At 41.2% G+C, this 25539-nt stretch overlaps 1 protein-coding gene across 1 annotated transcript; it reads right to left on the bottom strand.

The window, feature by feature from the left end:
- Positions 1-3472: 3472 nt before the first annotated feature.
- On the bottom strand, positions 3473-24112 carry LOC113445563 (retinol dehydrogenase 16-like). Its single transcript, XM_026714820.2, has 5 exons — positions 23729-24112; positions 16451-16772; positions 14237-14495; positions 10733-10890; positions 3473-4300 (listed from the first exon to the last, which is right to left on the bottom strand). Exons 2-5 carry the CDS (start codon positions 16761-16763, stop codon positions 4083-4085), a joined length of 948 nt encoding a protein of 315 aa, XP_026570605.1. The 5' UTR covers positions 16764-16772; positions 23729-24112; the 3' UTR covers positions 3473-4082.
- Positions 24113-25539: the final 1427 nt, after the last annotated feature.

The raw sequence follows: 25539 nt of genomic DNA, 5'->3' as shown, positions 1-25539 counted from the left end.
TACCAGAGTCTGTTGGGCTTTACACTCCTGGAGAGTGCTAGCTCTGTGGTGCCCAGGAGATGGAACTGAACCAGAAAGAGAGCTGGATTCTGCCAGCTTTATGTTGCTACTTGTGTTGCCGTTGGCAGCTGCCCATGTTTTCTGCTTTTCTACTACTGTTTGTAGTTCTCTGGTTCCTTAAAAGAGCTGTACGAAGAAATGCCAGAAATGTGATCTCCTGGATAGCAGAATTGAGCATCCAGTTATGAAGCCACTGCTGTAACCCCCATAGAAATTGTACATAATTATGTGGATTGTGTGGGGTCTCCTGCTAGGGCAAGGGTTTGGACTAGATGACCTGCAAGGCCCCTTCCAACTCTGTTAATCTCTAATCTGCTGCCCACTGGCTCCTGTCCTGTGCTGTTATAGCGGATTTTGTTTTAACTCAGCAGCCTGGAGAAACCCTTCATTAACAATTCCTGTCTACAGTTCTATTGTTTTGTCCCCCTCTTTCAACATTCCTGTTGAAAGACAAGTGCTTTCACCTGCTTTGCAACCTACCCAACTCATTGACAGGAGCAACTGGAGCTTATATAGTAGTTTTGGCCGGTGAGGGTGGGATAAATGAAGCATTTAGTGGGTTAAGGAAATTATATATACACTTTCAGTGGAAATACAAAAATCAAAATCTTATGTGTTTTTCCAAGAAAAAACATACAATACACATGCCATCCCCCTGAATTTAGAAAGCTTCTATTGTAGTTTGCTTAAGGCAGGGGTGCCAAATTCGCTGCCTGCGGGTTGGATGCGTCACATGCTGGTCCCACCCCCGCCCAGTTTAGTGAAGGGGGAAAAAGTCCCGATACATCATGTGACACTGTCATGACGACACGAGTTTGACACCCCTGGCTTTTGGCAGTTCTCATCTTTTATAGCTCCCATTCCAGAATTATTTCCTTGTGATCGCTAGTCAGTGCCAGCAAATCTGGTTGGGTAGCTTCCTTGTTCTTCACCCTCCTCTATATGTCCCCGTTTTTCCTCAGTTTTGAATTTCATCCATCTCTTTCTCTCAATATTATTTTCTTTTAATATGCTCATTCTGGATGTTCACCCACAGTAAGCAAATTTTCATTTATTTATCCCAACCCAAGTGAGGTAAAATGGACCAGGATGGGGGGAATCTGAAGTGAAAACTGCTTATTTTCACTATAAGCAGAAAATCTAACCTTTATTATCAAAAATACAGTGTTTCCCTGAAAATAAGCACCAGGCAGATTTCTAGTGTATTCCTAATATAAGCCTTACCCGCCCCCCCAATAAGCCCTAGTTAAGGTTGTCATCAGGTGGGGGGGAGTGGCCAGCACTGGAGGCGGTGGGGGCATGGGGGCTGATAGTGTCTGGCAATAGCTGCAGCCTGTGCAGCACAGGTGAGTTGATTATCTGTCCAAGCAGCAGGCAGAGGCGCGGGGGTGGGCAAGCAATCCAGATGCACCATGATGACCGTGAGTCAAAAGTCAGTGGGCTGGAGCAGGCAGCCAGCTGCGGGAGGCTCATCTTTGCATGGCGGCACCAGCAGCAGACAGAGGCAGAGGTACGGGGGATGTGCCATGCGAGCTGCAGCCTCCCATCCACCCCAGCACATTGACTCTCAGCTGCAACCAACATGTAACTTCCCATGGTCCTCGTGGCATGTCTGGATTGTGTGCCTCCCCCCCCCCCGCCTCTGCCACCCTCTGTTGCTTGGACGACTAATCGACTCACCTGCACTACATGGAGTGCACTGACCAAGGGGCCAGTGGGCTGCAGCTGCTGCCAGACAATGTTGACCTTTGCACGCTCATCGCCTTTTGTGTGTGCACTGGGGAGGTGTTGTCACACAGCCGGGCTGATCATCCTGATATTGCGTTTCCCTGAAAATAAGCCATAATTTTGGAGTCTCAAAAAATATAAGACCGGATCTTATTTTGGGGGAAACATGGTAAGTTGATTGGCATTTGACATCATTACTGGTCAGCAGGTATTATATGAATCTGTAAAGGTGGTTTGTACCCTTCTTAAGTGGGCAGAACCTTGTGGTCTATCCCCCAGCACTGTTCAAATACACTTGACTTGAGCAGATTGCATGGTCGCCACTTGTAAACTGGGTTGTGGGGACTTTTCCCCTTCAGCGGTGCCCTTGTTTAAGCTCTCAAATGTGACAATTTGCTGCTTTTGAGTCTTGGCTGGATCAGAATGCAGAACGCTTGGCTCTGATGGATGCATTCAGCAAGCTGTCCAGCAAAACGCTCTGTTGCAATAGCAGTGGTGTGGGCCAACTAGCAGAAGGCAAGTCTTCAGGATGCAGGCTCAGCTAGAGATGGATATTAGAAGGTCATGGGTTGGGAATAAACTGTTCTGTTCAAAGCCTCACACACACAACACACATATGCACAAGGAGTCCAGGCCAAGGCTTTATTTAATTTGGGTAATTACAGCAAGTTGTCTGCAATACGCAGACATGCACACACCATCTCAAACAGTCCAGAATCGCTTGGAAATTTATAAAGCAAACTCCTGATAAGCAAAAGTTTCAAGCAGTAGGCAGAAAGGTCATCCGAGCAGCATTCAGACTTTTGTAGAGCCACTGTAGGTCATCAGCCGGTTCAGGTTCAAAAGCAGTGTTTCCACAGGCAGGAGTTCAGGGCAGAAGAAACAAAGGTCCCAGTAAATGGAGCAGCTGTTGCCCATAAAAGATTGCTTGCTAGCTGTGGCTCTTGTTGATCCCTTCCTGGCTTTGAACTGGGGGTGTCAGGTGCAATGCATTACGTTGCATTTCAGGACATTGATTGCTCAAACCCATATACAAGAATCTGGTCAACTAAAGTTCACTACTAAATTGGCACCACATAAGGGTCAAAGGAAGAGGACTTGTTGTGGGAATATAGTAACTCTGGGCTGATGACATGCTTAACTCCAGCACCCAGCTCTGCCTGCTCTTCTCCGACATGTGAAGGGAGGTCTTAGATCAGACCCCCTCATCTACTGTTGCTTCTAGCTGCTCACAGGCTCTGCAGCTAAATCAGCCCCAACAGCTCCCTGCTGTTCTCTGAAGCAGGCTGCTATCCCCACAAGGTCCTCTGAAGTCACCTCCACTTCCTCCTCAGACTCTTTAGAATCAGAGCCCTTTTACTTCTTGATCAATAGGAACACATCTGCCAAAAATTGCTATTAATATCTACTGAATTCTTCTCCTTTTTTGTTTGACAATCATTGTCCAGTGTCATCCTACCTTAAAACTAGAGGTGGTATTCAGCAGGTTCTGACCAGTACTGGAGAACTGGTAGCAGAAATTTTGAGTAGTTCGGAGAACTGGCAAATACCACCTCTGGCCCCACCCCCATCTATTCTCTGCCTCCTGAGTCCCAGCTGATTGGCTGGGCTTCTTTTGTTGCCCTGCACAGGAAAACGGAGCTGGAAAGCAGGTTAGCAGGGTAGGGAGGGAATGGGGATTTTGCAGTAACCTTCCCCCAGGAGTGGGGAGGGAATGGAGACTTTGCAGTATCCTTCCCCTGCCACACCCACCAAGCCACGGCCATAGAACCAGTAGTAAAACATTTTGAATCCCACCACTGCCCAAAACCATGATTTTGAGTCACATAAAGATGAACATATTTGTGAAAATATAAAAAAGGATCGGTCCAAGTTTATGTAGGATTTTAGGGGAAATGAATTTCAGTTCCTTATTAAACCTACTGATCGAAATAAGTTTTAGTATTTTGCTCAAAGGACAAACTTGGAACTACATATTGGCTGCTTACCAGATTAATTTTTTTACAAAGCTAAAACATCTTGCTATAATCCACGTGCCTCATCGCTTCTATACACTCATTTCTTGGTTAGTAATCATGTTACGTTCCAACAATCAGTCTGTGAAGTGAAATGATTGCTAAGTGAACATATGACAGAGACACTGGCATGCATATGACTATCACACACTGGCATGCATTGTCAAATGGGTGAAATTTGGCCATAAATGTGCCCGTTGGAAAATCAATTTAATTGAGGCAAGTTGCTAAATGAGAAGTGGATGTAGTCTGATTCTTGTACAAACTATGAGACTGTGATCAATACAGACTCTTGGCTGGTCTGGGGTGGCCATATGTCAGAATATAATCTGTCAGTAGGGTTGGAAAGTAAGAGAGGGGGATGAAGAAGAATTTGATATCTTGGCCTGCAGCGTAACGGCTATGAGGGTAGGCAGAGATTAGGGCATGTTCCATGCAGTCCGTAACTATCTGGAGGTTTTTTTTCTTCCATCTACTGCCAACAAATGTTTGGTTAACTGTGGATAGAAAGAAAGAATAAGAATGAGTCAGCCACCTGGAGTGGACAAGTCATCTGTTTGTCAACACGAGAAACAATTAATTGGCAATATGGGTTGAGATCCATCTCTCGGCTATAAAATAGCACTGTGTCTTTCATGCCACGATGACATGATCCTTTATCTTCTGTTCCACAGCTATGGCTACCACCCAAAGAGATGAAACTACATTATATATTATAGTATTTTGCATATTGTTTTTATGGTTTTAATATTTTATGGTACACTGCCCAGAGTCGCTCTGTGAAGGAGATGGGGTGGTTCTTAAATATGATAAATGAATGAATAAGTAAATAAAGAGTTGGGACACTTGACAGAATATTGCTGTTCTCGCCATTTTTAATATTCCTTTCTGAATTAGGTTGTGCAAGTGATTGGCGACATCTTCATGTGCCACTGCATGATCTTGCAAAGCATCTACCATATAAATAATTATTCTTTTTAAAAATGTTTAAAATCTCCAGAGACCAGCAAATCTTATGAGATTTCAGCCATCCCATTCCCATGATCTCATATCAGAATTCCAAAATTTAGAGGGATTTCAACAATCTCTCCTGAAACTTTCCAGTGTTTTTTTTTAAGGTGATAGATTAATGTGGTGTTTTGAGGTAGATCCTCTGCAGACTTGACAATGGAACCTCCGATAATCAATTTCTTATGTCTTGGAGGCATAAAGACCACTCAAGAAAGCAATAACAATTCATGGAACTGAACTCCTCTTTTCCCATAAGAGGGTAATACGGGACCTATATAAAACTGAGGGCTATTTGCTGGATCTGATCTTTTTTGAAAAAGGCACAGAAGGCTGGTTTTGCTCTCTGTAGGAAATCCTACTATGATGAATCATCTATTAGGATGTCATTACTGGAAGGATTTTATATCGTAAAAATAGTACAAGTCTCCTATAATCTATATCTATGGAAATGGAGTCCTGAGTAAATCTTGGAATAACTGACCTTTTCCACCATTTCTAAGTAGGGTGCAAGTAGTTAATAAGGTCTAAAGATTTAAATTATATTTAATGTCACAATTTTCAGAGGAGAAAGAAAAAAAAGGAAAAGTACATTCTACTTTGCTTCCTCATTTGCAAGTTTCAGTCTAACATGCAAATTACATCCATGCATGCTATTACCTACACATACTTCCTGGATTTTTTGGTCTCAGATATAACATTAGCATGATAATTTTGGGTATATTTTTCAAATCTGAATAGCCTACGCGCAGGTATATAAACCTAATTTATTTACTAGCTGAACATTTGTTACTCTGCCGTTGTTGAATTCCTTTGCTGTATGCTATGGTCTTCCAACTGCAGGGAAACAGGTTTGCTATCTATTCTTTTTATTTTTTACATGTCTCAGTATCATTTGTAGCCAATTCATTTTTGCAGATTTTCATATTGTTTAAAGCTGTGCCCTAGTTAGGATAATGCAAAGCAGAGTTTGTTAGAACAATGAAGTATACACTTTAGTGTGGTTGCAGCAGCTGGAGCAGGGCAACAATTGATAAAATCCATTTAACCACAATAAGAATGTTCATATTAAAAGCAGCATTTTAGAGGAAGGAAAGAGAGTGACCAACAGAAAAGTGGATTGGCTTGAAGAATCCAGTTGGACAGATTGTCATGGGGAATATCTATGCGATTACTAAGGGCCAACATTGATTTAATGGCACATAATCCATTTTAAAACAAGTACAGGTAGTCCTCAACTTACAACCACAATTGAGCCCAAAATCTATGTTGTTCGGTAAGAAATTTGTTCAAGGAATTTGCCCCATTTTATGACTTATCGCACCACATTTGTTAAGTGAATCACTGCAGTTCTTAAATTAGTGACACGGTTGTTAAGTGAATCTGGTTTCCTCTTTGGTCAGAGTTTGCAGCAAATCAATCAGCACACAGGTACATAATTCAGCAGGATTCATTTATAGAAGTAACTTGTTTATATACAATAATATAAAACATAATGCATGTATACAATACCCATGCAGTTCTTGCAATGTGGTAGCAAGTACAAGAAACAGAAGCAATCAGAGCCACCAGCACTCAGAAGCAATATAAACACAGAAGTAATAGAAGCAATCTTCTATCTATCTATCTATCTATCTATCTATCTATCTATCTATCTATCTATCTATCTATCTTTGGTTATTCGGGTTTTCTCCCGCATAAAATTGGAAGTATCTAGGCAACGTTTCGATGAAGTCTCATTCATCATCTTCAGGCTTGTGTCTTTGGCTTTGTGCTTCTCGGAGTAATACTTTACTCATCTTCAGACACAAGCCTGAAGATGATGAATGAGACTTCATCGAAACGTCGCCTAGATACTTCCAATTTTATGCGGGAGAAAACCTGAATAACCAAAAATCCACATACAAATACCCGCAGTTGTAGCAACGTTTTGGCAAAATCTCATCTGCCATCATCAGGCTTCTGTACAGATAGATAGATATATGTTGTGGCTCCGATTCCTGAGCCTGTGCTGTTAGAGGAAGAGGACTCGGAAGATGAGGAGGAGGAACTGGGCATGACTGCCTCCCCAGGACCTTCCTCTCTGGCAATGCCTTCCTCCTTGATAATGCCTCAGGTTTCATCAAACAACCGAGAGGAACAGCCTGAGATTAATCAGGAGGAAGGCATATCGGAGCAGCCCCTGACAAGGAGTCAAGAGGAAGAATGTTGGCTTGATCCTAAGCAGCGTCGTAGGAAGAAACGTGAGCAGCAACGTAGGAGGCGTGGGAGGGTCAGAGAGTGAGCTGAGTCATTGAGCCACACCCCACAGGGGATAAAAGTGGGTGTGTTGTCGGCTGTAACTTTGTACGGGACAAAGTTTAATCTTGCTTCAGGTTTTCTTTGTGAATGATTTTATGGTCTGCCTTGTAATTTTCTGGAAGTAGCTTTTTACTTGTTATCAGTTCGGACTTGGCAGGCAGAGCATGTTGGAATGCCAAGGACATTATCAGTTTCAAAGAATTAACTCTGTGAAGTCTGAGTCAGCTTGCCTGCCTGTGTTTCTGTGAGTTTGTACTCTTTCATCTTTTGGAAAGAAGAAAGGTGAGACAGAACATACACACACACACACACACACACACACACACACACTTACATGTATGGCATTCAGCTTTGTTCGGGTATTTTCCCATGTCATTGTAGTTGTGCTTTTAAAGTTGTAGCAATGTTTCGGCGGAATCTCATCTGCCATCATCAGGCTTCTGTATAGTGTTCATCATCATCATCATCATCATCAGATGAACACTATACAGAAGCCTGATGATGGCAGATGAGATTCTGCCGAAACGTTGCTACAACTTTAAAAGCACAATTACAATGACATGGGAAAATACCTGAACAAAGCTGAATGCCATATATATGTATGTGTGTGTGTGTGTGTGTATGTGTGTATAAATATACACACACACACACATACATATACATATACATGTAGGTCTAGGTGTGTTCGGGTCTTTTCCCATGTAAGATTAAGAGTATCTTGGTGACGTTTCGGCGAGGTCCCATTCGCCATCCTCAGGTTGGTGCTTTCAGCTTCATGCAGTGCAAGCAGTGTGTGATTGGAGCTGCCGTCTCTCTATAAATACTGGTGGTGGGGGCTGGTGTGCTGGGCTGGTTGGCTGCGCTGCTGCCAATCATTTTATATATATAAAAGAAATCGCAAAAAGGGTTAAATGTGGGTCAATTGTCAAGCATCTGAATGTAAATCACGTGACTATGGGGATGCTGCAACAGTCATAAGAGTGAAAAATGGTCATAACTCACTTTTTTCAGTGTCATCGTAACTTCGACCAGTCACTAAATGAACTGTTGTAAGTTTAGGATTACCTGTATTATATGCATAGCCACACCCCCCCATTTTGTTTTGAAAATGAAATAGACTGGACCAGGAATTAGGTAATGTATAATTTTCCATTTACTGATTCCTGCCTGATATAATGATACTTTCCTCTTCCCCATTTCAATTCTTTGGTTACCAAGCTAACAACTACGAGCCAGAGCTAGTGCTATTATAGTTGTAGGTCTATGGAGATGCTCAGTCATCCAAGTCATGGTTGTTCGAAAGGTGCGTTTTCAAGAGGTAACTGGATTTCTTTGTTTTTCTTTGAAGTCGTTTCCTTTCTCATCCAAGGAACTTCTTCAGCTCTGATTGGATGGTCCTTCCATTCCCCACTATCCAGTCAGAGCTGAAGAAGCTTCTTGGATGAGTAGCAAAATATTTTAAAAGAATAACAAGGAAGTCCAGTTGCTTCTTGAAAAAGTGCCTTTGGGACTACCTTAGTTGTAAGGTGGAAAGTGCCTGAAAAAACAATCCAGTGCAGTTAGGTTAGTCAATTGTATAGAACAAAAATGCTTCCATCTGGGACTTCTGGCTTGAAGGGCTTCGGCGACAGACAGGAATCCACGATCGTGTGCGGTTTCTGCCTGGGCTCGCCGCTGGAGCGCCCCGAGCCGGCTGGTTTCGGGGCTAAGCCACCCCGTAGAGGTGGTGAAGAGGGGGGAGACTGCCAGCAGGGTTGAGGAGAGCCACACCTCTCCTCCTCAGCTGGCCATCACTCCCTTTCCCGAAGGCGGTAGGAGAGGTGGTCAGAAATGGCCACCTCAAAGAACTCAACCGGAAGAACGTGCAGGAGGAAGATAAGAAGTGAAAATTTTGGCTGACCAGGTTAAGTTGAAAAAGCAACAACTAAGGTACCCTGGAATCTAAATTTTACAAAAAATAACATCGCTCCCAAAGAAGAGTCGGAAGCAGCGAAAGAAAGTGAAAAGGGAAAGGTTTGGGTTTTTTTTCTTCTCTCTCCTTCCTTATATTGACAACTAGGAGACCTAAACCACCTTCGGGAAAGGGAGTAATGGCCAGCTGGGGAGGAGAAATGAGGCTCTCCTCAACCCTGCTGGCAGTCTGCCCCCTCTTCACCACCTTTACGGGGTGGCTTAGCCCCGAAACCAGCTGGCTCAGGGAGCTCCAGCGGCACACACGGATTGAAGCCTCGCAGAGACGAGGTTTTGGTCTGTCACTGAAGAAGCTCAAACCAGAAGTCCCGGGAGCCACTACCTTTTTGAGGAAAAATCAATAAGGAAACAGCATACTTTTTCTGGGGATAGTTGTCAACAATTGGAAATATTCTAACATGCTTATTTGGTGAACCATAGAACGAATGGGTTGGAAGATATTTTGGAGATCTGCTGGTCCAACAGGTTCAGGGCCAGTGCAAGATTTTATGATTGCAGCAGTCCGTAGTGGGATGCTCTTTGTTTTGAAAAACAAAAAAACAAATTTCTTCATTTCTCTCACTTCACTGGGATGCTACATCATAAAGACCCCAAGAAGGGTGTGGTTTTCTTTAATAGAGTTGCATGCAGGTCTACTAGATGCACCCATTTCTTATGAGCAAAATCCTGCCCCTTTGGAACTGAGTGGGACTTTGTTCTCAGTGGTGGTTGAATCTAAGGTTGAAGTGTGGCTCTAAAGCAGAGTTCTCCAACCTTTCTGAGTTGGTGGCCCAGAGGAGGGGGAGGGTCAGGTGCCTTTATGCATGCATGCATGCACGGGGCTGCAAATGCCTGTGCTATGCTCATGGCAACACTAGCATGAGCGGAGGTGTGTGCATGCACATGCACCCACGCGCACTGGCCGCCCACAGGTTGGGGACCCCTGCTCCAAAGCATCACAGACATAAGCAGGGTAGGTCATGATTTAAATCAAGTTGATTTAAATCACAATTTAAATCATGATTTAAATCACTAATAAAAAGGCTTGATTTAAATCAACATGATTTAAATCTCAATTTTTAAAGAGCAACTGTTATCTCTGCTGTGAAATTGTGTGAGTGCATTAATGCAGTGCATGTTATCTCAGCTTTCAGAGCTTGGAGTCATTGAACGAGTTTACCAAAAATGTAAATATTGCAGAATATACAGCCTCATTCTACATAACTAAGCTCCATTTCATGCTGAATAAACTAAATTATTAATGTATCTTAAATAGAAAACTATCTTTAGATAGATTTTTACTCCAAAAGCACTGAATTTGATAAATTTGATAAAAATAAAAAAAAATCCGATTTAAATTTTAAAAAATCATCTATTTTTATCCACCAGAAAAGTGATCATCCCTCTTTTTCTCTTGCCATCCAGTTTTTTTTTTTGCTTTGGGTACCAGCCCCCTAACTCCATATATCCTCTTTCCACCCTGAGAGCTCATCAGCCTTTTTAAAACATAAATGGAAATATGCTCACACTTAGACTCACGTGTTGTTCTTGTGAGAATAGTTCATGAAATGAATTGTAGTTCACGAAAGCTTAGGCTATAAGAAATAAAGTCCTGCAAGATTACTTTAGCTGGCAATGTTACTTTCCTGGTTTTACACATTTTAACTTACATTTTCTCCAGAATTCCTGGCCGTAGAGTTCTTTGATATCAGGTGATACTTTGCTCCAGAGGGTTTTGAAGAACTCTGCTGCACATTTATCTAGTCCTGTTACAAATGAGCCTGGCTCGATGATGCTGACTTTGACCCCAAAAGGATGCATTTCACGTCTACAAGAAAAAAAATGACACTTTAAAAATTAGGGACTTTCCTCCTGCCTCCAACTAGAATCGTTCCTTGCTCCATCTTACCAGATCTCCAAATGTGCTTTTCTTCTGCTTTTTTTTAACTGAAGACTTTTCCGCCCCTGAGAATAATCCCAGAACTCAGCTAGAATTTATGAAAACAAGAGTTTGATAGCCTAAGAGCTGAATGAAAGAAAGTGACTCAAACAATAAATGAGACAAAAAATACTGTCCTTTTTATCCCCTGAAGTGATTTGCTATTGGCAAACCAAAAAAATCCAGAAGAGAAATTTAATTAGGACATTTGCAGCTATGGAGGATAGCAGCAAACCAATTTAAATAATAACTGTTGGAAATAACTCAAAGCCAATGAAAGAATCGTTGAAAACAAAGAGAATTTATTAAAAAAAATAAAAAGGCAATTTGCAAAGCGCCGGTGACCTTTTAGAACCCCAACAAGCAGGTTGAAATCAAAAGCCACACCTCTGAATTCCAGAACCTACTTTATATACAATCTCGACACCCAAGTTCCCTCCTTCTTGGGACTCATTCCCTCCCAACTTCAAACTCATTGGATATGCCCTCAGGTGTTACAGCTAATCCTAGGATGTCTCCAGGGAGAATTATCTTCTTCCGTTATGTTCTCACCCGTACCCCTCCGTACCTCTTATTTTGGCTGCTCACATGGCATCTTTCCTTGGCTTTAAGGAATGTAGCATCCCCTCATCAGGGCTCTTTCTAACATACCACTTCCGGCACGCACGCCATAGGTTCGCCATCACAGTTATATACCATTTTATTTTTGAATTTCCTTATTTCTTACAATAACCTCATTATGAAAGAGATTTTATACCCTTCATAAAATATTCCCTTGATTGTATCATGACTTGGGTGTCATTAACACACCCATCTGTGTAATTTTCCTGGCAACAGTGGTTTGACCCTCCCTTCTTCCAGAATACTTTTGACTATCATCTATATCAGGGGTGTCAAATTCAATTTCATTGAGGGCTGCATCAGGGTTGTGTTTGACCTCGGAGGGCTGGGTGTCTGTGTGTGTGTGTGTGTGTGTGTGTGTGTGTGTGGCCGGGGATGGACGTGGTCATAGTGGGCATGGCTAGAGTGGGTATGGCCATGGTGGGCGTTTGACACAGGCTCAAGATGCATTTTTTCCCTTCTTTCTTTCCACAATTACCACAACCCCTTTCCTATCTCTTCTACCAGATAATACTGGCAAATGTTTATTATTCTTCATACTCCACTAAACTTTTTATTTCTAAATTTATGTTTAATAGTAAATTGCTTGTTTAGGCAGAAAAGCTATTTATACTATTATAATTTTATTGTTCAACTAATAATAAATATTCAACAACAATATCATAAATAACAAAATCTAATAGCAGAGGTAAATTTCCAGGATAGAAATGGCTGACAATTATAGATACAGAATAGAATATAGAATAGATTATTGATTGTAGATTAAATATATAAAATCTGGCATTAAACCAAAGTATTAATGTAGGATGTTGCTTGCTTTCTATCCAGATCAGGCACTTTACTTGAAGCCACATAATTGTAATCTGGTCCAATCCAGTCCTCCTGCAGCACTTCACCAGCTCAAAATGGGCTGCACGGGGGCCTTGGATATGCCCCCCCCCCATGGCCTGTTTTGAGTGGCAGAGACACTGCTGGCTGGTCCTTTGATATTTTCAGGCTGGCCCTGTGGGCCAGTTTTAAGCATCCCGTGGGCCAAATCTGGCCCATGAGTCTTGAGTTTGACACCCCCTGATCTATATTGTGGATTTGCTAGTTGCCTACTATTCAAGATTGAAACAACTCTTAGTTTTTGGAGATCAGCCACAGTAGGATTTTTGATGTCACAAGCTAGGCTACCCTTCATATGAAATCTTCTAATCTTCAAGCTGAACTCAGTTCCTGTGATTTACAAACACATTCAGTTACTATATACGCTAAAAGCAAAACTTGATCTTGGGTACCTTAAAGTCTAATAACATTTTCATAAAATAGAAAGCTACTCATTTTTTTGAGATCAATCAAGTTTGGGCATGTGGGGTCAGAAATATCATCATCATCATCATCAGATACAAAAGGTGGAAGGGGAGGATGCTGAAAAAATTGCAAGCACTTTTGGTTCCTTCCCCACCCCTCCTATTTGAGTTCTTCTCCCTAGCAGCACTGCAGAGTTGCCTATAAAAGCTGCAATTGTGAAACGGGTGTGGGAGAGAGATGTGCACTTTGGAAGTTGTAGAGTTTCAACACATAGAAAACAGCCAAATGGATGGAGCTTTTGTTTCTTTGCAGAAACCAAATGGTCCATAGGGAAAAAAAAGACGAGGCACAACAAAGCAAAACAAACCACATTGTGGAAGGTGCTAATGCTTAACATTCTGTGTATTATTAATAAAGAAGAAAAGAAAAGAAAAGAAAAACATTGGAGGGTGGAGGGAGTTAAAGACAGAACAGTGTAAGAAGAGAGCACTGCTTTATTCTAATAATAGCAGAAGTAATAAAAAGAGTACAGAAGTAATAATAGAATATAGTATAGAGAAAACTCTTTTGTAGCGATAATAGAAATAATATACGCTATGATAACAATAGAAAGCACTAAAAAATGTGTACATTTTACTTTTGTATCTGCTTTTTTCAAAGCAAGTTATCCCCATCCCTTATAAGGAGATCTAAAAATTCAGCTGATTCAGCATCTTTTGGGTCTGCATCAATCAAAATTGGTTGCAGTTTAAAAAAGAATCCGTGCCAATCATCACCATGGCTGAAAGCAGAATTGAGAAATTTAAAAGCAAATCACGGGAATGATTTTGTTGTTGTTGCAATATCCATTTTGTTTTACTGCCAATGGGTAAATATTTAATAATGCAATGACATGGATTTCCATTAAATGACATGCAATTTAAAAGCAAACAAACAAACAGAAATCCACAATGCTAGGGTGTGGGAATTTGAAAGAGAAGCCAAATCAAGGATTACCAATGCTTCATTTTGAAAGTAAGGCACCTGGACTTAAATCGGGACAGAAAATGTTCAAGCTTTCTACGTTCTTGAACTTAATTTATTTACTTACTGGGAGGCTGTGCATGAATGCTTCTTTTGGCCAGAATGTCCAACCCCCCGCAAAGAGACAGTGTCCAAACATGAGATGGCTAACAGATGGTGGTGATATGTATTCAACAACCACAGCTTGTTTGTGGTGAGATGAGAGGCTAGATGAGCTCTAGTTTCCTCTCCCCTTTCTCATGGTGATAGCAGGCGTAGGAGAGACAGAATGAAATAAATATTCAAGGGATTGACTTGCCGGAGGCTGTCAGAGAAGGCTTCCAATGCAAATTTTGAAGGGCTGTAGCCACCTCCACTATAGGCAATTCTTCCAGCCAAACTGCTTACGTTGACCACTCTGCCTCTGGCTCTCCTGATGAGGGGTAGCAAGTGGAGGGTCACATCAACTACTCCCAGCAAGTTGACATTTAGCACCTTTGCAAAGTCATCCTTGGTCAGCCACTGGTTGGGAGCCATTGGGAAAGAGACTCCTGCATTGTTCACCAAGCCCCAGAGTCCTGTGGAAACAGACTTACTTCTCTTATACAGAATTGAATTGATGGTTCAATATATTATTTTGAAGATATCTTCAGATATTTTAGCTGTTCATGTTGATTCATATTATAAACTGAAGTTTTTTTGGCACTAAAACTGAGCCACAGCATTACGTTTTCCTTACTATACCTGGACAACCACAACCCGCCTCCCCACAAAGTTACATTGTATTTTTCTGTCTGTCTAATCTGTCTGTCTGTCTATCTGTCTAATCTACCTATCTGTCTAATCTATCTATCTATCTATCTATCTATCTATCTATCTATCTATCTATCTATCTAATCTAATCTAATCTAATCTAAGTATCATGTCCCCTACAAGGAGAAATTAGGTGGCTCACATTAACTCACCTCCCGGTTCTAAGTCAGGTTATGGCCACCAAGTTTACGATTGCACCTGTAGTTTTTGAACTAGCAAAATCTTTAAAATCTTTACCATTGAACTACTTACCATATTAGATATATTTTTTCTAGACACTTCTATCTTCACCATGCATTCAAGAGGTCCATCAAGCTATTTTTTTCTGATATCTTTAGTTATCTGAATAAAATAGCCAGCAACAATTTTTCTAATTTTTTATTATTAAGATGAGTTAGGACTATTTACATGGAAGGTATTTTCAATATGGCCGTTTTTCGCCTGCTGATACTTGGGACATAGTGATATGGTAGCTCCACCGATTTTTTGCAAAATAAGTTTTGTGAACAATATTGAGGGAGTTTTATAATAATTTCACTATGGAATAGGTCAGGGGTTGCCAACCTTTTGGACCTCAAGACCACCAAACTCATAATTTTAAATTCCATGTACCACTAATATGAATTTTGACTGACGGTGGCTTGCTGACGTTGGTGGGAGAGAGAGAGAGAGAGAGAGAGGGAGGGAGGGAGGGAGGGAGGGAGAAGGAGAGCGGGGGAGACTTTTGGCTTCATGCAAGGAAAACAGCAGAAGCAGCAGAAGTCTTTCTTTCTCTCCTCCAAATTCCACCAGAAATGAGTCTTTGTGAGACTTGTCGCGCCAGCCCAGCCTCTTGGAGCAGGATGCCTTGCAGGGTCCCAAAGACTCATTTCTGGCGGAGTTAGGGGAGGAGAAAGAAAGACCTTTGCTGCTTTCCTTGCATGCAGCCAAAAGCAGAAGAAGAAAGAAGCAGAAAGAAGCAGCCTGGTGGCCAGGTGAGACATGTGGGGCATATTCCCCTCCTCCGCCCTTTCCCCCCTTCCCTCACTATCTCGTGTTGTTCGCAATGCAAGTGATGCAAGCCTTGTGTTCCCATGGGCCATGTGGGTGGTGCAGCCTTGTGTTTCCACGCAGCCTGGATTAATTGCTTTGGGGGGTGCTTTGGGGGTGACATTTCTTTGTGGACCACCAAAATTTTCTCGTGGACCACCAATGGTCCCCGGCCCACTGGTTGGTGACCACTGGAATAGGTTATGCCAAGATTGAAAGGCAACTTGATTCCAAGGTCGTTCAAATACATTATTGGATGTCTGTGGAGATTGTCAGTCATCCAGGTCATGGTTGTCCCAAAGGTGGTTTTTCAAGAGGCAACTGGACTTTCTGGTTTTTCTTTGAAGATGTTTTGCTTCTCATCCAAGAAGCTTCTTCAGCTCTGACTGGTTGGGGGTGAATGGAAGGAAGTTGACTAGGTGATTAAAGTACCAGGCTAGAAATCAGGAGATTGTGACTTTTGAGTTCCGCCTTAGGCATGAAAGCTGTCTGGGTGACTTTGGGCCAGTTATTCTCTTTCAGCCCAACTCACCTCACAGAGTTGTTATTGTGGGGAAAATAAGAGGAAGAAAGAGTATTATGTACACTCACCATCTTGAATTATTTCTAAAAATAATAAAGGTGGAGTAAATAAATAAAAGCAGTTAGGTCCAATTGGCCTCATGCAGAAAGAACAATATTTAGGCTGTACCTTTGTCTCCTACTTGCTTCTCCACCCACTCAGTTGCTGCTTCAACACTCTCACTGCTAGTGACATCCAGTAGGGTGGTTTTCAAACAAGCCGACGTGACTTTTTCCAGCTGTTCTGCCCCTTCTGGAGTGAGACAAGCTGCCAACACCCGCAGACCCCGAGCATCCAGCTGCCTGGCCAGCTGATTCCCAAAGCCAGAATCACAGCCCGTGATGAAGACACATTTCTCCGTCAGGTTCTCCACCTTTTGTCTTTCCCGGTACCATTGGCAGAGGATGTAAAGCCCTACCAGGGCAACCAGGTAGAGCAACATAGTTAAAACCTGCAAAATAATGAACTGTAAGCCAGAAAAATCCTGCATATTAATGAAATAGCTTCAATAATCCTAATGCAATCCTAAATTGCATTAACAGAGGGATACAGTCAAGATCAAAGGGAAGTACTAATACCACTCTATAAAGCCTTAGTAAGACCACACCTAGAGTACTGCATCCAGTTTTGGTCACCACATTATAAAAAATATGTTGAGGCTCTAGAAAAAGTACAGAGAAGAGCAACCAGGATGATTAGGGGACTGGAGGCTAAAACATACAATGAACAGTTGCAGGAATTGGGCTTGGCTAGTCTAGTAAAGAGAAGGACCAGGGGAGACAGGATAGCGGTCTTCCAATATTTGAGGGGCTGCCACAGGGAGGAAGGGGTCAAGCTATTTTCTAAAGCACCTGTAGGCCAGACAAGGAATAATGGATGGAAACTGAACAAGGAGAGATTCAACCTGGAAGCAAGGAGAAACTTTCTGACAGTGAGAACAATCAACCAATGGAACAGCTTGCCCTCGGAAGTTGTAGGAGCGCCATCAGTTGAGACTTTCAAGAAGGGATTGGACTGCCATTTGTCAGGAATGGTGTAGGGTCTCCCGCTTGGGCGGCAGGGGGTTGGACTAGATGACCTACAAGGTCCCTTCCAACTCTGATTATCTATAATCTAAAAATGTCAGCAGCTGATTCGTGTTATATAATTATATAATTCATGGAATTATATTTTGTTGTATCATCTCAGCTTTTCCTAAATAGTCTGGTGAAAGGGAACATGGCCTTTTATGAGACAACCTTTCCCATTGGTTGGCAACATTTACCATCAGGATACTCTTCCTCATAACTCACCTACGTCTACTTCCCCGGAGCTTTTAATACAGATAGCCATTGCTTAATGTCCACTTGTTCAGTGACCATTTTTAAGCTACAAGGCCACTGAATGAGAGATACTTATGATAGGTCCTTATAGGCCCCCATAGTTGGGGCCATCACAGCATCCCTAGGGTCATGTGATCATGATTTGAATGCTTGGCGACTGGCTCACAATTATGACATTGCAACATTCCACAATCACGTGTTAATCATTTATACTTCGCAACCCTCTTTCTGTTCAGGACAGTCAAGGGGGAAGCTGGCAGGAAGATGCAAATGGTGAAAATGGTGAGACACTGCAACCATACAAGTTATGACCCTAATGGAGCCTGCCCATTCCGTTTGAAGATCAGGACAATGTTAAATGGACTGGCTCAAGTAATGATCAGCCATCCCTGCTTTTTCCAGTGCATTCATTAAACGAATGCACAGGTTATTAAGCAGGAGTGGGGGAGATAATGCAGGCACTAGATAATGCAGGCACCAGCCTACCTGGCCTCAGGCCTCCCAAGGCCTCCCTTACCCTGAGATAGCCATGCTTCCCACCCCTTGAATGTCTTGCATGCTGTCCTGAGAAACAATGAGGAAGGAAAAGTGCGCCTGCCTTTCCTAATTCTGCCTCTGCCCTTCCTCCTGCCAAGGTGCCCTGCTTTTCTAGGGCAAAACAACAATAACACAGTTTTCTAGCCCTTTGGGGCATCTTCGCTAATCAGCTCTCCATTCATTAGCTGTCCATGAGCACACTGCAAAGCTCTCCCGCATCTCTAGGCTTTGGGAAGAGGGCCTTTGCACAAAAGGCAGTAAGCTTCCCAAAACCTTTTCTGTCCTTAACGCCTTTCCCTCCTTCCTCAAAAAGCCACATTTCTTCAATTTAAAAAAAAAGCTGGGAGGGACTGACTTGTTGCTCTTCCCTCCCTGCCCCATTTAGTTACTAAAAGTAAACTCTCCCTCTGGTCTCCAATTTCTATCCCTTTTAAAAACTTTGCTTTGACTCCAGGCTGAAGAGCAGAGGAACTGAGCTGGCAAGGAGAGAAAATCTTTCTGCAGCTTTTCATCCTGAACTAAACAAAAAAAAAAAAAGTCATCTCTAAAAGCTGTGCCAGAAAATGGAGGATGCTGGATCTTTGCCAGCTTTAGCTATCTGTTGGCTGCACGTGGAGCCCAGCTAGGACTTTAACCAGGGATGCCAAACTTGCAGCGTCATGTTGTCATCACATGATGTATTGGAACTTTTTCCCCACCCTAAACTGGGGGTATGCGTGGCCAGTGTGTGACACATCTGGCCCACAGTTGACGAGTTTGACACCCCTGACTTAAACAGTCGGGCAGTGTTTCTCAACCTTGACAACTTTAAGATGTGTAGACTTCAATTCTCAGAATTCCCCAACCAGCAGGCAGTCAGATAAATAAGCTAAAAGACTGGAAGTGATGTCGCGGCAACACCAGTCACAAGGGAACGGAGCTTTCCTTCCCTGGGCTGGCTTCTTGTCCGTGGGCTGCAGAAAAAGTCTACACTGCCTTGGAGGGGCGGTGAAGCCAAAGACCGGCATTCTCTACTCCCCTGTAGAACCCCAGGGATCACCATGGCAGGAAGAAGAGGCAGCCAAAATGGCTGCCACACAGCTGGAGACAGCTTCACAACTAAGAAGCGTGCTGGAGGGGAGCTGGTGAACAGTGTCTGGAACTGGGTGAGAAAAATTATTTTTATCTAAGGTCAACCCCAAGAAAAAGAAGATTCAGAAAAAGAGAGGTTCAGAACTATAGTTAAAGTGGTGGCGTCCTAAGTAGTGAGTAAAATTATATTTTAAAATGGAAGGGAAAGGAAGAAAATAAAAAACTTGCTAAAAATACAAAAAATAGGACTTAAATTGGACAAATGTTGGCTGTGGATAGGCATTGTAAAATGCTGGAACTACCTATACAGTGCCAAACTGTATATACATTTTTATTTTTTAAAAAACATATCATTGTGTGAACAGTGTGGTACTAGAGTATCTTACATTTTAAAACAAATATAACGATAGTCTTCATATTCAGTACAGTTGACTTTGCACAGGCGTAGTGGCGTTCCAACTCACCTCCTGCAAGCCTGCACTCTCCTAGTCATTTCAGCAGCTGTTACATGGAACTCTGCTGTGTCGTGCAAAGCAACTACACTTAAAAAACAGAGGATAAAGATGAGTATGGGAGCCTGGGTGAACGGGGTGGCCCACAGCAGAGTGGTGGAGAGAACCGGTTCAGTCTCCGCTGCTCACACCACTATCAGCTCGGCAGAACTGGACTGAACTGGTAGAATACCACCACTGTACCCATATAAAAAGTTAATACTACATTTACATTTTGGGAAGTTTGAGTAAAATTGAACAAAAAATAAAAAAAGACAAGATAAAGTGAAAATTGATGTAAGAGCACCACCTACTATCAAAGGGAAGCACAATATATTCCCAAAATACTGGAAAGGCCTGGCTTTTGGAGATTTAAAGGGGAGAATAAGAAAAACTTTTTCACTGAAAAGACCCCTGAAAGTTTCAATATAGACTGAACTGGTAATGGAAATGGGTAGAGAAGGAAGAAATGTTTAAGAGGAGGGGCCATGAAGTGATAGTAGATAGATCTAAAGATCCAAAAGAGGAATATGGGAGACAAGCCAAAAAACAAATAATTAAAGTTTTAGTGTGAGTGAGAGATGATGGATAATAAAAAAGGATTAGAAGTTAGAGAAAGGGGGATTAATGGAATAGATTCTTTTTTATATTATAAGGTGAATTAACAACAAGGGATTTTAGAATTTCAGTGAAGGTAATTTTGAATATGATATATCGAATAATCAAACAATTGAAGAATATAACTCAGCATAAATATGTGTATTATTAAACTATATAAGATTGTTGAATGTAAAAAATATGAATATTAACATTCTATCTGCAGAAAAAAGAGTGCTATGCAGAATTTGAATGACATAAAAATAACATACTGAAATATTAAATAAGAGAATAATTAAAGATTATAATTTGATAAAAACAACTGTATCATTATTAGAATTATATAACTTGTCAAATGTAAATATGATGAATATTATTTTATTTGTATTAAATAAATTGTAAAATGTGATTAGAAAGGGGATATTTTTAAATACTGTATAATAGTGGCATAATTAAAAATTAGAAAAGGGATAAATAATGGAAGATTATAACTCAATACAAATTGGTGAATTATTAGAATCACATAACTTTGTTAAACACTATAAATATGATTAATAATATTTTATTTGTAGTAAAAAGAGGGATATTTAGAATATGGAGATTGACACAAAAATAAGATATTGAAATGGTGAATAATCAAAGGAAATATGTGTATTAATATGAAACTTTATAAGATTGTCAACTGTACTGAATATGAAGACTATCGTTATATTTGTTTTAAAATGTAAGATACTCCAGTACCACACTGTTCACACAATGATATGTTTTTTAAAAAATAAAAATTTATATACAAGATAAATAAGCTAAAACTTGCAAAGATCCAGCATCTTCCATTCTGCAGCACAAGTTTCTATTTGATTTATATTTTGGAGATAAAGTATTTCCCCCCTTTCCTTTCTGGGGAAAAAGCTGCAGATTTTCTCTTCTTCGTTACTTGATTCCTGTTCTTTTCAGCCTGGAGCCAATGTAAGGTTTTTAAAAGAGAGGTTGGAGAGTGGAAGGATTGTTTACTTGTTGCCGGGGTAGGGTGGGTGGGATATTATGCACCTCCTCTTCAGCTCCTGAACAAAAGATTAAATTTAACTCTACGAAACCAATAATGAAACAGAGCTAGAAAATTAAGAGACAGAAATCAGAAATAAGCAAAGAAAAGAGTAAACTATGATAAGACTATATGCTAAGTCATTGGCTCCTTGCCCCAGGGATCCTTTACATTTGTGAGGATGAAACCATTCAGGGTGCGAATGGGAATTATGTTCAGGTAGTGTCTTTAATCACTGAATATCAAAACTATATTGAGAGTGGCTCCACACTTTATGTTGATACACATTTGATTTGCGTCCCACTATGTGTACAAAAGCTCAAGGCAACACACATAGTGTTCCCTTCTCCTATTTTTTCCAATAGGTGAAGTTGGTAATGCTGGTATGAGAATATGGTGATGAGAATCCCTGGCCCAAAGCCACTCCATGCAGGGTTTCGGTTGATTGATACTATGCTCCAAGGCTAATCCTGTATTATTTTTTTCTGTTTGTTTTTACTACTGTTTGTCAAATTTGTTAACTGCTTTTGTGGGCATGGCTAGGTGGGAATGGCCATATGACTGGCTGGGCATGACTTCTTTTTTTTGTACCTCGCCCTGCACTCTGTTTTTAGGCCTCCTGGCCCTCAGGAAGCCTCCTGGGGGGTGTTTTTGCTCCCAGAAGGCTTCCCTGAGGCACAGAAAGGCAAAAAAATGGAGCGCAGGGGGGGCACAGCTCCCCCCACACCCCTTTTTGCTTCCTAGGCCTCAAGGAAGTCTCTTGGGTGAAGCAGTAAGACAGCGAGGGGGATCCTGGCACAGATGTTCATCGAAACGGCTGACTGTCAGGAGATTAAAAAAAAAATACTTTAAAGAGTGACTGGGTGGGGAAGAATGCAGTCAACATGTCGAGCATGTGCGTGATGTCATACATGCGCGATAAGGACTGACTGGGTGGGGGAGAGGAAGGATGGAGAGCGGCAGGGCCAGACAGGGGCATGATTTGCCACTTCTCTGAATTGCACAGAATCGTAACAATAGGTTCTATAGAACCGGTCCGAACCGGTAGAATCCCACCCCTGGTTGTAACTCGTGTCAGTTGTAAAGAGAGTTGGTCATGTGACTGAGCCAATTTTACAATTTTTTTTTTGTGGCAAATGCCACAGTCATTAAGTGAACCAATTGCTCACTGTGGGCCAGTTTTGCTGAAAACCAGAAATAAATGATGGTGGTTTTTCTTTTTTTTGGCAAAACTATCATAAAATATGGTTATGTGACCATGGACCCTTCAACTGGCTATAAATGTGGCCTGTTTCCCTAGCTCTTGAAGTGTGGTCATATGGAGGTGGCGGTGACCATTGAAACTTTGAATCTGGGTTGTAAGTACCCCCAGATATGTCCGTTGGAATTTTCAGTGGTCACTAAATGACTAGTAACAAGTCGAGGAGTACCTGAAATTTGTAAAGTAGTAATTGGTAATTTGTAAAAAAATGTATTTTTTTAAAAAATAAAGCCTTTTAACAGACTAATTGTTGGAAGAGTGTTCATTATTCAGGAACATCTGTTGAATCATATCCTTTTGGGAATTGTACAACATTTGCGTACAGATACAAATGACATAAATCGGCACAAAATACACTATTGGGGAGAGCAGCACACCGTATTCTCTGCATTCCAAATGTGCCCACTAGGCAAATAGCACAGCTTTCCTCCTTAATAGATTTTGTGAGGTAAGAAAAATGTTGGATGAAGAGATAGGGAAATAGGATGGTTTTAAGGGGAAAATGTTGCTAATTTAAGTCCCCATTCTCTGAATGAAGCTGCAGAGTTGTACAACAGAAGTCTCCCCCAAGAATATTCTCAGATTAATACAGTTTAACAGTGTTTTTCAAATTTAAAATGAGTGGATTTCCAGAATTTTCCTGCTGGTTTGCTGTCCTGGAAGTTAAAATCCACACATCTTAAAGTTGCCAAGTGTCAAAAGCACTGGTTTAACAATTTTCCCTTTTAGGCTGAGAGAAGTGGCAACATCCATGGGTAAAGTAGGGATGGATCTTTTTAAGACTTGGGGTAGGAAATTCCTAAGATATAGGGATAGATTTGGAAAGTGAAAAAATATTCCCAGAATTTAAACCATGAAAATCTTGAAAGTCCTAAAAATATCACACTCACCTTCAACTTTCCTTACAGTTTTATTTCTGGTATTTGTGACTCCAAAAATTATCTGGAACTTAAGTGTCCTTAAAAAGACACTTCAATAAACATGGATAATTTTGGCATTATACAGAGTTAGTTACAGATATCTCTTTCAGCATGTAGTACTCTTTAAAGGAAAGCTAAACAATTCTTTGATAAATAGATCTCTTACCTCTTTTAGCTGTTTCAGCTTCTGATATTGCAGAATTTTGAAATATTCTGGTGAATCTTAATTCTGAAAGCTGGACACTGAAACACTTGGTCTGCAGGTGCTGAGAGCCAGAATAGTTCATTACTTGCTAGAAGTTTCGGATAGGTTGATTAATATGATCCAAGAAGGCTGAACTTAAGTCTTACAATCATGTGACTGGCATTTTAATGTCAGTTAAAACAAACACTTTCATCCTTGGTTGGCTCATTATATGAATTGAATCTGTCCTATGAGCTTGCATTCTTAGACTTTACCCAATGTGGCAAAAAGCACCCAGTGCTTTGTTCAAAAGTTTGTCCAAAAAAGAAACCAGAGTGGAACGACCCACAAACTATTGCATAACATACTCAGAGCACTGTTGGGGAAAACGCTGACTGAGATCTGTTATTGTTGGTAAAAGTGCTATAGCCGCACCAAAGGGAAAACCGTTAATTTAGCCATCAAACATTTAGAAAACCAAGAAATTCTGGTAAACTAGGAAAAGATATTGGGTGATGAGCAGAGTTCTGGAAAGCAAAAGTAAACAACTCCCTAGAAAGAAAAAAATGTTCATGGAGTAACTGCCTTTTTGTCCTTACAACCCCCCATTGATTTTGTTATCCTTCCCCATTATGTCAATGGCCTCACTGACTTCATGAGGCAGATGATCTGTCCTATCCTATGAAATGCTTGATAGCTCTGTCAAATCATAACATGCTTTAATTTGCCTAATTCTATAAAGAGAGACTGTAACCTAAGCACTTTTTAGGTAATTCTGTCCTGCTTCCTGTTATCTTTAACTGTCAATAAATCAAGTTGTTCTTTCACAGAAATGTATTCATCTGAATGAATACATTTGATGAATGAGTACCTCAAGATGAACTTGAAAAAGGGAGAGAGAAAAAAAAATCTTACAATACTGTCAGAGACTGTGTCATGATTTACATATTTGATTAGATGTACAGGTAGTCCTTATGACCATAATTGGGCCTGTAATTGTAACTAAGTCGTTGAGAAGCTTATCACATGACCGTGCCCAATTTTACAACTTTTGTGGCAGTAAAATGAACATGACGGTCATTAAGCAAACATTGCAGTTGTTAAGCGAACCCGTAAATGCAGGTGAGTTGCCGAGCATCCAAAATGCAGTCACATGATAGGAGGGCCATTGGAACTAAGAATCCAGGATGTAAGTACCTTTTTGAGGGTCCATTATATTTTTGAATGGTTGTTGTGCAACCAGTTGTAAGTTGAAGGCTACCTATAGAAATCCTTGTTTGTAACTCCAGCATATTGAAGAACGTTATGTCTCACTAAATATTTACTGCTCTTATTTCAAAATGGCCTCTGTATGGAGAGGCCATTTTACGGTGCTGTGCTTTTAATCCTTGCACAATTTTCTTGCAACCTTCTTTGCCTTCTTTCCAAAGATTAAGAGAAACAAATCGCTTGAACATTTTTTTTTACTTCTCCTGTAGAAGCTTCACGCCTCGAAATAGCCAAGCAAAACAGATAGTTCTTGAGTTATGGTCATAACAGAGCCTGCCATTATGATTGCAAGTCATGACAGTTATTAGGTGAGCACCCAGGTGATTGCCTCACATAATGATCCCCAGCCCTGTCTCCCCGAGGAGGACATTAAAGACCCTGCAGGTCATTAAGTGGGGCATGGGTTGCATGTGAAGCGAACAAAGAGAATTTTTCCGAAGCAAAACACTTTCAAAGACCCTGCTAGAACTTTTCTAAAAACGTTTTGTTGTTTGACTGATTGCCTTTGGGATCCAACTAGGACT

Source organism: Pseudonaja textilis, chromosome 2, assembly GCF_049901715.1.
Source record: "Pseudonaja textilis isolate UNSWEBS1 chromosome 2, rPseTex1.2, whole genome shotgun sequence".
In the NCBI taxonomy this organism is placed as follows: domain Eukaryota; kingdom Metazoa; phylum Chordata; class Lepidosauria; order Squamata; family Elapidae; genus Pseudonaja; species Pseudonaja textilis.
This window is presented reverse-complemented; position numbering and strand designations above follow the sequence as displayed.

Excerpts from the sequence above, each read along its gene's own strand:
- LOC113445563 (XM_026714820.2), bottom strand. The coding sequence starts at position 16,763 with ATGTTGCTCTACCTGGTTGCCCTGGTAGGGCTTTACATCCTCTGCCAA. Across the intron at positions 14,496-16,450 it reads GAAGCAAGTAGGAGACAAAG|GACTCTGGGGCTTGGTGAAC; the intron begins GTACAGCCTAAA and ends CTGTTTCCACAG. Across the intron at positions 10,891-14,236 it reads GCCTTCTCTGACAGCCTCCG|ACGTGAAATGCATCCTTTTG; the intron begins GCAAGTCAATCC and ends TTTTTCTTGTAG.